At 44.9% G+C, this 13,797-nt stretch overlaps 1 protein-coding gene across 3 annotated transcripts in view; it reads right to left on the bottom strand.

Moving 5' to 3' along the window:
- The window catches only part of CPQ (carboxypeptidase Q), a 459,208-nt gene that overhangs the window by 286,834 nt on the left and 158,577 nt on the right, over positions 1–13,797 (bottom strand). For all 3 annotated transcript variants that reach the window (XM_066578371.1, XM_066578368.1, XM_066578369.1), the window contains exon 3: positions 2,002–2,209. In XM_066578371.1, the coding sequence (XP_066434468.1) occupies positions 2,002–2,209 (208 nt within the window). The remainder of the gene's footprint in view (positions 1–2,001; positions 2,210–13,797) is intronic.

The following is a 13,797-nucleotide window of genomic DNA, read 5'->3' as shown; positions in this document are numbered from 1 at the left end:
TACAGACACAGATACAGACACAGATACAGACACACAAACAGACACACAAACAGACACACAAACAGACACACATACAGACACACATACAGACACACATACAGACACACATACAGACACACATACAGACACACATACAGACACACATACAAACACACACACATACATTCAATTTTATATACATAGATGTTCATTTGTGCATTTCAGTGGCATACGATAACGTCAGATTCTCCCCAGTGTTAAAGATTTTCCGGGACATAAAAACAAGGTTTTACAGTCTTAAAATAAAGAAAAATTGAATATTCACCCATTCCGGTGGCTCACATTTCTGCGCTGAAGCCTCAGTGCCTGCCGCACAGAATCAAGTAGAAGCAGCAGGTCATCAATAGTTGATCACCTGGATTGAGCAGCTCGCGACCCCAGCCGATCAGCTGATTGGGTGCCTACTGTCAGCAGCACAGTGCACAAGGGTCGGAGCGGAAGCTGCTGCTCGGACCCTAATGTGGTAGCTAGTACTTGTAACTGCAGGCACAGCTCCCATTGATTTTAATGAGATCCTACCCTGAGGAGAGGTGATCAATGGTATTTTCCTGGAAAACCCCATTAAAAGGCATGTCTCATTGTGGCTTATTATATAAATCACATTTTTGTGTTTCGCATATTTAAGAAGTTTTGGTAATTATCTTTTTAACTGTCGGTCACAATCTGTATTTAAAAAAATTAAAATCCTAAAATGCTGCATTTTTCACACTGACCACAGAGCCGAATAATTCTGATACTTCCTGATCTGTAGAGAAAGCTTTGCAGCAGTCATCTTAAAACCCATTTACACACACAGATATCTTTCAAAAGATTGAAAGATCAGCGATTGTTTTGCACAAAGTACTAAAAGGCACTAATTGCTATTAGTACTTTATTTAGCTTCATTAGCATGCCAATGAGCTTCTGGGAGCTGTCACAGAACTCAGCAGGAGGTCTCAGCTCTGTAATTAGCTCCATTGTTCAGCCACAGGCTCCCAGTGGAGAATTCAGCACCATGGACAGCAGACACAGCATGCAGTCCTGCTTATTAGCTGTTCTGCTGGCGGGGCTGACAGCTGTAACAATGTTATCAGCTGTAATCAGTGCTCCCTGGAAGAACACAGCATGCGGTCCTACTTATCAGCTGTTCTGTAGGCGGGGCTGAGAGCTGAGAACAGCTGTAACGTTGTTATAAGCTGTATTCATCTCTTCACAAGCAGCACACAGCGTGCGGTCCTGCTTATCAGCTGTTCTTCCGGCAGGGCTAAGAGCTGAGAACAGCTGCAACAATGTTACCAGCGGTAATCCGCTCTCCATGGGCAGAACACAGTGTGCGGTCCTGTTCATCAGCTGTTCTGATGAACAACGGTTTTCAAGCAGTACTGAAAACCGTCGTTTGGCAGAACAGTGAAAGATGGGCACATTTGGACACAACAATTATCACTCAAAAGACGGCTTTTGAGCAAATTTTGAGCAAGAATCGATGTGTCTAAATGGGCCTTTACTAACATCACAGGCAGGATTACACTGATAGGTAACACCTGTATATAGATAACACAGGATCCACCATTCACAATAGGTGATCAGCTGTGACCATCTACTCCCCCTCCCTGCACAGGTCACAGAGCATGTCTAGCACAGCCTCCCATACAAGTCACTAGATCATTGTGTGAATGGCCCATGAAGCTGTAGTAAAGCCCAACTCTAAATGTTCTAAATAATGTTAAATGTAACTCAGAAAAGATGGCTGCCCCATAGTACTATATAGACATCAGAATACAAAATCTACAATCAGAAAATGGAAACCAATTAGAAAAATGGAAAATGTTTTGCTATCTTGTTTTAATTAACACAAAAATAATTGGTGAGTTAGTCCCTTTAGGTAAAAATAAAGTCCCCAAAATCTCTTAAAGGTATACAATATTCTCTGGATTCCATGGTGGTCGATTTTGGTGTTACTAGAAATTAGAATACAAGCCTTACCTGTTAATGGACAATGATGCTATTGATCTGATTAAGGAGGCCACAGCCCCAACTTTGGCAGCTTTTGAGGCTCCCTGTGACCGATACTGCACAGTGTCCCCATAAGTGATGAATGGCTGGTTGTAAACCACAATCTTCCCTTTGGCTTCCTCAGCTCTCCTATGCAGTTCATCAAAGGAAGACACCACGATCACTTCTGCCGTTATTCCTGCAGAATAAAATTAGGCTCAGTTACGCTTACTTGGACATGTATGAAATCTACCCTACAGTACGATTAGAGGAAGATTAGATTGTAAAACCCTCAAACCCCCTGGGAACAGGGAAGGTTGTGGCAGAATTCAACAGCGTTTTATATATATTTTATATATATTTATTAGTAATTATTAGGAAATTATAGTACCAGTGTTTCTGGTGGCGAAATGCACCACTCACTAATATAATATAGTGAATGGGATTAGAGTTGGTCACAGGTCCTAAATCAGCAGAGCTGGACAGCAGACGTATGCTTACAGGACCTCTGATGTCAGCGTCATGTGATCAGTAACTGGGGCTGAGCTCCGTCCCTGATCACATGACGGTGACGTCATCACAGGTGCTAAACCAGCAGAGCTGTACAGCAGACGTGTGCTTACAGGACCTCTGATGTCAGTGTCATGTGATCAGTAACTGGGGCTGAGCTCCATCCTTGATCACATGACGGTGACGTCATCACAGGTGCTAAACCAGCCGAGTCGGACAGCAGCCGTGTCGAGCCTGATCGCATATTAGCCTCTTACTCTATGATAGGGGGGACTAAGACCATAAACCCCATGAATTGATGTCAGCACTGGGAAGGAAGTGGTGGTGCTGGCACGGACCACCACTGGATAACCCATTTAATATTATAGAAGATATATAAATAATCATTTGAAAATCCAGAAGTCTGCATAGACAACAGCAAAGGTCAATTCATTTCTAAAGGCCCATTTTCACGGAATGATGATGGCTCAAACGACAGTCTGAGTGACGGTTTTGAGTGATCATCTTTGCATAACTCTAAGTAGCTAATTAGCTACTAAAGAGTTAATGCAGGCGGAGCGGGATACCGCAGCAATAGCTCAGAGAACAGAAGCCGTTTTGTATATGCAATCAGCTGCTTTGTTCCCGATGCTTTCAGCTGGTGTCCCGCTGAGAACTGCCAGCAGGATACCAGCTGAAAGAATGTTATCAGCACCGCCCACTGTGATATCAGCGTGTGGCGCTGATAAGAGTCATTGGTGATTTCTAGCTGGCTAGAAATGAGCGATGAACGAACAGTATATGAACAGTGCACGATGGACGCGAGTTCAGACGCAACAATTATCGCTCAAAGGAAGTCTTTCAAGTGAATTTTGAGCGATAATCGTTGTGTCTTAATGGGCCTTTATTTATTCATTTGATTTATAGAGTACCAGACTGGTAGCACTCACACCTGGTTAGTTATTTTACTGCAAAGGGGACAGGGTATTAATTAAAAAAACTTCTTAGATAACCCCTTTAATACACTTGGCACATCTTTAGGGCCGTCTATATGCCAAAGCTGAAATCTATGCCAGCAACGAGCTTCAGCTACAGGTTAAGCCAGTTTCTGCAGTTATGCACTTAAGATGTTAAATGTCAAGTTAATGTTTGCTATATCTGTAAATTCAACTCTTGTGGATTTTCTCAGGACTGTGACTGTCATGCAATAAAAAATCCACTCATTGTCAGCTAAGACAGACTCAAGATTATATGTGGCATGAAGAATAGCTATATAAAAAGTCTGCGGCACTTTAAAGACTGGCTTTAGGGGTATGCAATCTGTACCGTCAGGCAGGATGTTCCAGCTTTCTCCACTAAAGCAGCTTCCACAGATAGCCTGCCAGCCGAGGCTTGCTACCGCCATGATTTGTACGATGCTGTAGTTCGATTACTGTAAGTATGGAGAGTTACCATTTGAGCACCAAATAGGGGCTGCCTTCCAATAAGTGGCACTGTGGAGGTATTATTCCGTCTCCCTTATTTGCATATTACCCAGAGGAGCATGAATGGTTTTTGAGTCTCCTCACTCACCGTCTAGGTGCTCTCCCTAAGGAAAAAATATGGCGTTACTGCCCCCCATCTCCCACCCCCCATTCCTGTCCCAGGCCTCTCACTAGCAAAGCCAGACTCCTACCGTATAGCCTGAAACAGCTGTCTGTACATGGAGTCTGGCTTTGCTTTTAATTCCCAGTCATTGTTACAAGGCTTGTATAAAGAGTCTAACTTTGGCTTGAAGGAATGCTGCCTTCCAATAGGTGGCACTGTGGAGGTATTATTCCATCTCCCTTATTTGCATATTACACAGAGGAGCACCGTCTAGATGCTCTCCCTAAGGAGAAATGATAGCGTTTCTGACCCCCCCATCAAAGAGGATGTAACACAACTGACTTTTATCACTGATCTCATAGGATACATGATAAAAGTCTGATCGTGGGGGCACCTGACAAGGATCCCCACCAATTCGAAAAGGGGTCTTGTGTGCCCGCCCTCACTTCACTTTGGGCTCTCTACACCCCCTGCAGTGAGGAAATTTAATGAAGAATCGGTCGTGCATGCATGTTGATGCTCCATTTATTTTCAATGGGACTGCCAAAGATAGCTGACAGCATGTAGTTGGCTATTTCTGTATTTCCCAATTAAATAAATGGAGTGGTGCCACACATCTGCGATGCCACTCCAGTCAATCTCAATGCCACTGTGAGTGGTTGCAGCGTGCCCTCAGTGATGAGAGGAGGGAACACGGGTGAGGGTTTCAGTGGTGAGATCTCTACAGATCAGCCTTTTATCACCTATCCTATGAATAGCGGTAAGAGTCAGCTGCGGTACACCGCCTTTAATTAACCAGAGGCCTACCCTGAATTGGGTGACAATCATAGCTGTAGGGATTCTGTTTTTCATTGCAACTATTATACTACATTATTATAATCGTTACAACGGTGATTTGACTTTTGGTTTACTTTCTTTATATATTATATAGCGCAAATAGATCCCAATGCACCATAAGAGGGGCACAAATATTTAGCTCCGATGTGTCGTAAAGTGATGAAACAAAAAAAAAAACCACGGTACCGTGTTATCCAATAGAGTAAAACATGATTGTTCTCAGTGAGAGAAACCACGTAATCTTGCAAATATGATACCTTTTAATGGCTAACAAAAATACATGATGTTATAGCGAGCTTTCAGACCTCACGTGGTTCTTCCTCAGGCAATTAATGCCTAAAGAAGGACCCTTTGAGGTCTGAAAGCTCGCTATAACATCATGTATTTTTGTTAGCCATTAAAAGGTAAAATGATGGCACATTAAAAAATAGCTCCACCAACCCCCCCCCCCCCAAGAAAAACAAACACAAACTGCAGTTTCTAAGGGTTAAAGTCTGAGAATCGCATGCAATACAATAAGCGTAAAAGACCATAAGGATTAATTCGATTTCCCGTAAAAGTGTCACATAAAAAGGCAAAATTATCTGCCAAGAGGGCGTCCGGGGAATACGGGCTTAAATTACGCACTCATTTTTCTTTTTTACATAATTCGAGGCCTTTCCTCGTGCCTTTTGTTCTGGAAAGCGGCAGCCGCCCTTAGAGAGATAACACAAGAGTCTCTCCGTTGATTACATTCAGAAGGCGGACTGGGAAATGCATCTCTGTTTCAATTTCTCACCTGTTATACAAGCCGCACAGTTCTGCCGCCGGGTCTCCAGTGAGATTTACGCCTGCTAGTTTCTATTTACAGTTCGCCGTGATTTATGTTATAAGATCTGTCAGCCAGAGCTGTCGTGATTTGGCTGGTTTGTTACATGGAAATATGGTTTCTGGAGGGACTGTGACTTCACTATGTTAATTTAATGCCTGAAAGTGCAAAAAAAATTTCTACATTTGTTTTAGGCGTGAGAGAGTCCTGGGCTCCGCGGTGATCGATTCGTGCCGCTGATGGTAGATACTAGTCGAGAAACGTTAAAATAAAAGGAAAAAGTTATCATTGTGATGTGAAGTTACTGAGCTAGAACCAGGTTCGATAAGTCCGGTATCTAACGGTGTGGTTTTATCGCACTTTCATTGGCTTTTTTTCATTTTACATCATCCCAGGCACTTACTCTGTTAGCTAGACTTAAGGCCCATTTACACGCAATGATTATTGCTCAAACAATGGCTTTTGATCGATAATTGTTGTGTGTAAATGATACTCTCGTTTACCTTTCGGATGAACAATGATTTTTAGGTGAGCATAAAATCCATCATTTGGCCAGAGAGTAGATAATAGGGACCACACGCTGTGTTCTCCATGGGAGCGCAGATTACATCATATTCATCTTACAGCCCTGCGGCTATGCCCCTGATCACATGACTGTGACACTCATTCCAAATGAATGACCTACATGCTCTGTCCCTGATTACGTCAGTGACGTCTTTAAGGGCCTATATCCTTATGCAGCCTCAGTTGCTATGGAACACTAACGAACACCTAGCCAGACAGTAGCCGTGTGCATAAGGACCTGGGATGAGGTCACCATCATGTGATCGGGGCGGAGAATGTAACTTCCTCACTGGGGATGAAGGACCTTTGATGATGTCACCATCATGTGATCAGGGGCAAAACATGTAAGTCACTCACAAAACTACTCACTCATGGACGGACAGACAGGTCGTCGTTAGTAGTTTGATTTAATGGTAGGCTTCCCTAAAAAGGATGTGTTTTAGCACATGCTTAAATTAACCTGATTGTCTGGGGTAGCGCATTCCAGAGAACTGGTGTGGCTTGGGAAAAATCTTGGAGGCGGGAAGAGAAGGTTTGGATTAGAGAGAAGAGAGAACTTGGTAATGACCCAAATTAGTAGTTTGATTTGATGGTAGGCTTCCCTAAAAAGGATGTGTTTTAGGGCACGCTTAAATTAACCTGATTGTCTGGGGTAGCGCATTCCAGAGAACTGGTGCGGCTTGGGAAAAATCTTGGAGGCGGGAAGAGAAGGTTTGGATTGGAGAGAAGAGAGAACTCGGTAATGACCCAAATATTGTAAAGTTGCCACTTTGTAAACACCAAGGTTAAAAATCTTTGTTAGCTAAAACTAATATGCAAACTCAAGTTTTGAATTCACTTAAGTATCCACTTTAGAGAATTTGTTTTCGGGAGAATGGTATCCTGATGGTAAGCCGATCACAAGGCTGGTCCAGTTGCTGGGATCCTTAGAAATCAACTGTAATTTGTGGGGGAAAACCCAGTAGGAAGTGTTTAATTAACCTACAGTACCAGGCCAGTGGGAGAACAATTACACAACTGAAACCTGACAACGGACAATAAAATCCATTGTCAACATCATGTATAGACATGCAAGACACAATTCATAGTAGTTCTCCACTTTGGTTAATAGATGAGAGCCATGGGTACTAAGTCAAAAAGGGTATTTGAAAACCCTTTTAGGGTACTTCACACGTCGTTAGTGGAATTGGTGCAAATTTTTCACTGTGGAAAAGGGTCGAATCTGCTATGGACCCGCATCAAAATCCGCAGCATATCTGCGTGTGGACCCACACTAAGGGCTCATGTCCACGGGGAAAAGAAGAATTAAAATCCGCAGCGGATTTTAACTCTTCTCCCGCGCGCGGATCCGCACCCCATAGGGATGCATTGACCACCCGCGGGTAGATAAATACCCGCGGATCGTCAATAAAAGTGATTTTTAAAAAAATGGAGCATGAAAAAATCTGGACCATGCTCCATTTTCATGCGGGTCTCCCGCGGGGACGGCTCACGCGGGCTTCTATTGAAGCCTATGGAAGCCGTCCGGATCCGCGGGACACAAAAATCACATTTTACTTACCCGCTCCGGTTCTTCTCTTCGGCGCCGCGCCATCCTCTCTCAGCCACGGCCGGATCATTTTGCTTCGGCCCGGCGCATGCGCGGGGCACGTCACCGACGTCATCGTGCACATCCGCCGAGCCGAAGAATGAAGATCCGGCCGCGACGACAGAAGATGACGCCGCCGCGAAGAGAAGAAACGGAGCGGATGGGAGGTGAGTTTATTGTCATTTATTTGTATTTTCAGCGCTCATGTCCGCGGGGCAGGAGGGACCCGCTGCAGATTCTACATGTAGAATCCGTAGCGGGCCCGATTTTCCCCGTGGACATGAGGCCTAAATTCTACTACGTGCGAACCTACCGTTACAGTATGGCGATACAGAGAAATCCATTGTGGAATTTTCTGTGTGAATTCTGCCTCTAAAAGACTCAGCAAAAGCCACAGCTTTCTGCCGCGGATCCGCTGATGGATTTAACCATGTCAACAGGCAAAATCCGCGCGTGCAATTCCAACACATTCCTGCGGCAATAAGTAACACGTTATCTCGACGCGGAAACGGGTCAGAATTTTGCATGTGGATTTTGCTCATTAACAGGGCTAAATCCGCGTGCAAATTTAAGTTGAAAACCGTAGTATAAAGTCAAACATTTTGTTGTCATAGAGATGGAATTCTTGTGGAGAATTCCGTGGCAAATTCTGCCGTGTGACCATACCCTTAGGGCTTCTTTAGACGACCGTGATTTGTAACGGCCACAAAACGGGACAAAGTTAAGCCAGTGATTCCAATGGTTTTTATTTTCACTCGCGTGTAAAAGATAGGACCTGCCCCATCTCACTCGAATATAGTTTTTCTACAAGCGATAAAGGTAGAACAGGACCTATCTACTTTTTTTTTTTTTCAAACTTGCGCTCAATAGTGCAGAGTTTAAAGGGGTTGTCCCGCGGCAGCAAGTGGGGGTAAGCACTTCTGTATGGCCATATTAATGCACTTTGTAATATACATCGTGCATTAAATATGAGCCATACAGAAGTTATTCACTTACCTTCCCTGCGCTCGCGTCCCCGTCTCCATGGTGCCGTCTAATTTCAGCATCTAATCTCCCGATTAGACGCGCTTGCGCAGAAGGGTCTTCTCCCTTCTCTTGGGTCTCGGCACGAGCGGCGTTCTGGCTCCGCCCCCTTCTACGCGTCATCGCGTAGCTCCGCTCCGTCACGTGTGCCGATTCCAGCCAATCAGGAGGCTGAAATCGGCAATGGACCGCACAGAGCCCACGGTGCACCATGGGAGAAGACCCGCGGTACATCGTGGGTGAAGATCACGGTAGCCATCTTGGCTGCAAAGAAGAAAGAAGCTACAGAGACGGGATTCGGGTAAGTAAAAATTTTTTTTTCTTTTATCACGTCCCTTGGGTTTGTTCTGCGCTGAACGGGGGGTGTATGAAAAAAAAAAAAAGCCGTTTCGGCGCAGGACAACCCCTTTCAATAGTAAAAAAAAAAAAACTAAAACACCGGTTCATGCTCTAATACGCCTCGTAGAGTGCGTTCACGTGTAGCTGATTTGCTGCAGATGTTGATGCAGATCTGCAGCAAATTTCACCCTGAATTTGAATTCAATTGGAAGGGTGAAATCTGCTGCAGATCTGCACCAAAATCAGCAGGAGAATCCGCTGCAAATCAGCGACGTGTCAACATTCCCCTAAAATTTACATTTTTTATAGTGTTAGCTTATGATCCCGATGGCCTGGCGAGGTTAGGTCAGTCGCTAATCCTACTGCAAAGAAATAGAAGTAAAAGTTAAAAAGTGGGGGTTTTTTTGGTTTTTTTTAATGCTGGAAATAACTTTATGTGCTACAAAAATAAATGGAGTCATGAGTCGCGTACATGTAACATATGACACAAGTAGGTCACTGGCAGATACAAATATAGATGAAGCACTAAACATGAAAGCTCTCCTCTGGATTTCTAAAGTAGTGCCAAATTTTCTAACTTTTTAAAATATAAGCGGTAGAGGAGAATGTTCATAAAGTTGTGTAAGGTATAATAGGAGCACTAGGCTTGGCTTAGGCACATATTTGGGTCCTCAATCAGTCAAATATCTTTTTTTTTTTAAATGAACCATCTTATTGAATCTAATTTACCAGAATTTTTTTGATTTGATCATTACCATTATAGGTGGCCCTGGAATAGTTAAAAGGATTGTCTCACCAGGAGAACCCCTTATTAAAACATATAGTGTGGATGTCTAGTGATTAGAGATGAGCGAGCGTACTCGGCCACGCCCCCTTTTTTCGCCCGAGCGCCGCAATTTTCGAGTACTTCCGTACTCGGGCGAAAAGATTTGGGGGGCGCCGTGGGTGAGTGGGGGGTTGCAGCGGGGAGTGGGGGGGAGAGGGAGAGAGAGAGGGCTCCCCCCTGTTCCCCGCTGCTACCCCCGCTCCGCCACGCCTCCCCCCGGCCCCCCTAATCTTTTCACCCGAGTACGGAAGTACTCGAAAATCGCGGCGCTCGATCGAGTAATTACTCGAAACGAGTAGGTTCGCTTATCTCTAGTAGTGATCAAGACTGCCCTCTATTAGACCGTTAAACTTTGGCTCTCACGTCAAACCCATCCATATATTACATGATTAAATGGAGGCATATAATACTACGTTTTTCTGTTTGGCAGGCTGCAGCTTCCTCTTGCGGTATTAGCAAAGTCGACTTTAAACCCCACCCCATTTGCCCACCCCGCTATCAGTTGATTGCCGGACTGGCATCAATATGAAGCAACCTTTGAGACAGTGCCAATTTTTAGTAAAGGGAACCTGTTACGGACCATGGAGAGCATGAACCTGGAACAGTCAGAGTTATTACAGGGGTATGTGTGTGATTCAGAAACGCTGCGGCATTTCAGGGTTACATACTTCAAAATCTCTACAGAATGGGGTTTGGAGTCACAGGGGCTGAGTCCTGTCGGCCTCTTCCCGCCTAGATAACAGACTGATGGGTACCTCCCTGCTTGTGCATAGCGAAAGATCAGTCAATCAAAAGAGCTAGACAAAGGAAATCGGGATGCAACAGACCCTTCTCCCACAGCTGGGGGTCTAAGACTAGCCATGAGCCAATGCTTAAACTAGGTGATCTCTACAATGCCTCTGTGCTTCACAGTAAAATAAAGTCCAGTACAGATGAAGCACCTGTCCCTAAAATATGCTACCTGCAGTTAGGGCAGTGTAATTTAGATGGCAGGTCTCCTTTAAAGGGGTTGTCCAGTTGCAAACTATTGATGACTATCCTTAGGATAGGCAAGCAATGGTAAATCGGCGTGGGTTCACGGAGAAGATTTCTGCAGAGAGCTCCGTTCGAACTGCCGTGGCCAAACTAGGCATTGTAGGCCAAGTTCCCATTCACTTCAATGCCTGTAATACAAAGTCTGGCCACTGAATTGGGAATAGAGCTGTGTGATTCCTACAGAAATCAGCACAGTGCATGAGCACAAAGACCAAGCCTCTAGATCAGGGGTCCCCAACTCCAGTCCTCAGGGACCACCAACAGGTCATGTTTTCAGGATATCCTATAGTAAGAACACCTGTGGCAATGTCTGAGGCACCGACAATAATGACATCACCTGTGCAACACTGAGGAAATCCTGAAAACATGACCTGTTGGCGGTCCCTGAGGACTGGAGTTGGGGAACACTGCTCTAGATGATCGGTGGAGATCCCAGTTGGTGGACCCTCACCAATCTACTAAAGGTAGCCTAACCTAAGGCTAAGCAATCGATAGTTTACAACTGGACAACCCCTTTAATAATGACTATAATCATGTATAACTGATAGAAATTTCTTTCAATTGAATTACATGCTTTTTCTCACTCAAGCACGGTCTTCCAGGCTTCTACCGACAGGTGTACCACTATGCTATGGCAACCAGCACACAACAATTATGTCATTAGCCAGGGCATCTGCTTGCTACAGCAATAGATATTAATCACTGCTTAAACAATGCCTGACCCTTACCTGCATATCAGTTGCTACCCTGGAGTCAATACCTCTATTGTAGCTGCACATGTCTGACAGCCTGTGTTTGACCAAGCTTGTATTTGGATTCAGCATCTTGTCTTATTGCTTGCATTGGTCGTCCATTGTCTAGTCTATCAAGCATTGGCCAATGGCCTAGACTTCTGATTCTTCCTTTCTGATCTGCTCTAGATTTGTCGTTCATGCTTACGCTTATGGTTCTTACACTTGACTCCGTCTGACTATACTCCTGTGACTACATAGCAGCTGCACCTACTGCCTATAGGGGACTTGTCTGGGGGCTACAATCTGGGGATCAAACAAGTCACTTCAAGTAGATCCGAAGGAAAGGCTTTGGCATTCTGCCCACAGATGATGCCCAAAGACAGGGCTAAACTTGTGTGCTAATCGGCAGCAGAAACATGTTGCCAAGGCGTCGTTCACACGGCCGACATGGCATCTCCACCAGAAAAATCGCAGCAATATTGCATCGCTGCTCCGTGCGATATCACTGTGTTTTTTTCATGGTGATACCGCGATTTTGCAGCACCACACGCAAGGTTTGGGGGGTGGGGCTTGAAATATAAGCCCTACCCCAAAAATATGCCCCAGCTGCGATCCGATGCAACAGAAATGAAGGCTCCATAGGGAAACATGGGCTACAAAACCTGCCGAGTTGCGTGCATATAACAGGACCCGTGAGGTTTTTGTGTTGGGATGTTGCATGCTACAAAACATCAGATGTGTGAAGTAACCCACAGGAAAGCATGGGCTTCACATACATGCGATTTGTAGCATTGTAGCAACACGACATAATCGCGCGACTTTGTCGCCCGTGTGAAGGAGGCCTGAGCAGTAAATTTCTGCAGCAGTTTCAGAGGAGGAATATGCGCAAAAAATTCTGTGTCGGTTTCCGTAGTGTGACAACAAACTTCGGTTCTCCGCGCGGATGTACTGCATGTGACAACATATCATCCACATGGAAGAACGATCACAAGCAGGGAATGACATCAAACCAGGCGACATTCTCTTGTGCAGTCGTGGAGATGCAGTACTATCATGTAGGCGTCTGACTGGCTCCAAATTTATTCTGCAGCAGGACAACAACCCCAAACATCCAGCCAATGTCATTAAGACCTATTTTCAGTGTAAAGAAGAACAGGGAGTCCTGGAAGTGATGATACGGCCACACAGAGCCCTGGTCTCAGCATCATCCAGTCTGTCTGGGATTACATGAAGAGACAGAAGGATCTGAACAAGCTACATCCACAGAAGATCTCTGCTTAGTTCTCCAAGATGTCTGGAACAACCTCCCTGACGAATTCCTTCAGAACTGTGCACAAGGGTACTTAGAAGAATTAATGAGGTTTTGAAGACAAAGAGTGGTGGTGGTGGGGTAGGGGTTACACCAAATGCTGATGTGATTTAGACTTTTTGTTCAGTCACTTTGCATTTTGTTAATTGACAAAAATAAAACGAGTAACACTTCTAGTTTTGAGAGCATTCTTACTTTGCAACATTTTTTCCGCATGACTTACTAAGGCCTCATGTCCATGGCTGGGTGGGATTGTGACTGCGAAAATCTCGTAGCAGAATCAGACCCAGTGCCGGCCAGAGACCCTATACTCATATGGATCCGCGGCTTGAGTCTTGGCTGACGCGCATGCACAGCGCAGGGCACGACGCTGTTGTTGCGCCACCGATGACGCGAATCGACTGCAATTTTAAAATTGACATTATGGAATCGCTGCGGATCGGACGGCTTACATTGACTGCAATGGAAGCTGCCAGCGCAATTTTCCGCACAGAATAGAACATGCTGCGTTTGTTTTCCACTCATGGGCAGGTAAGAATCATTTAACGTGGCATATCTATGGACGGACATTGCTGCGGAATTCACGACGGGCATCTGGCTCTGAATTCTGCATCGATCATCCGTCAGTGGGCATTGGGCCTAAAACTT

Source organism: Eleutherodactylus coqui, chromosome 9, assembly GCF_035609145.1.
Source record: "Eleutherodactylus coqui strain aEleCoq1 chromosome 9, aEleCoq1.hap1, whole genome shotgun sequence".
NCBI lineage: Eukaryota > Metazoa > Chordata > Amphibia > Anura > Eleutherodactylidae > Eleutherodactylus > Eleutherodactylus coqui.
Note: the sequence above shows the minus strand (reverse complement) of the source record. Positions and strands in the feature narration are given on the sequence as shown.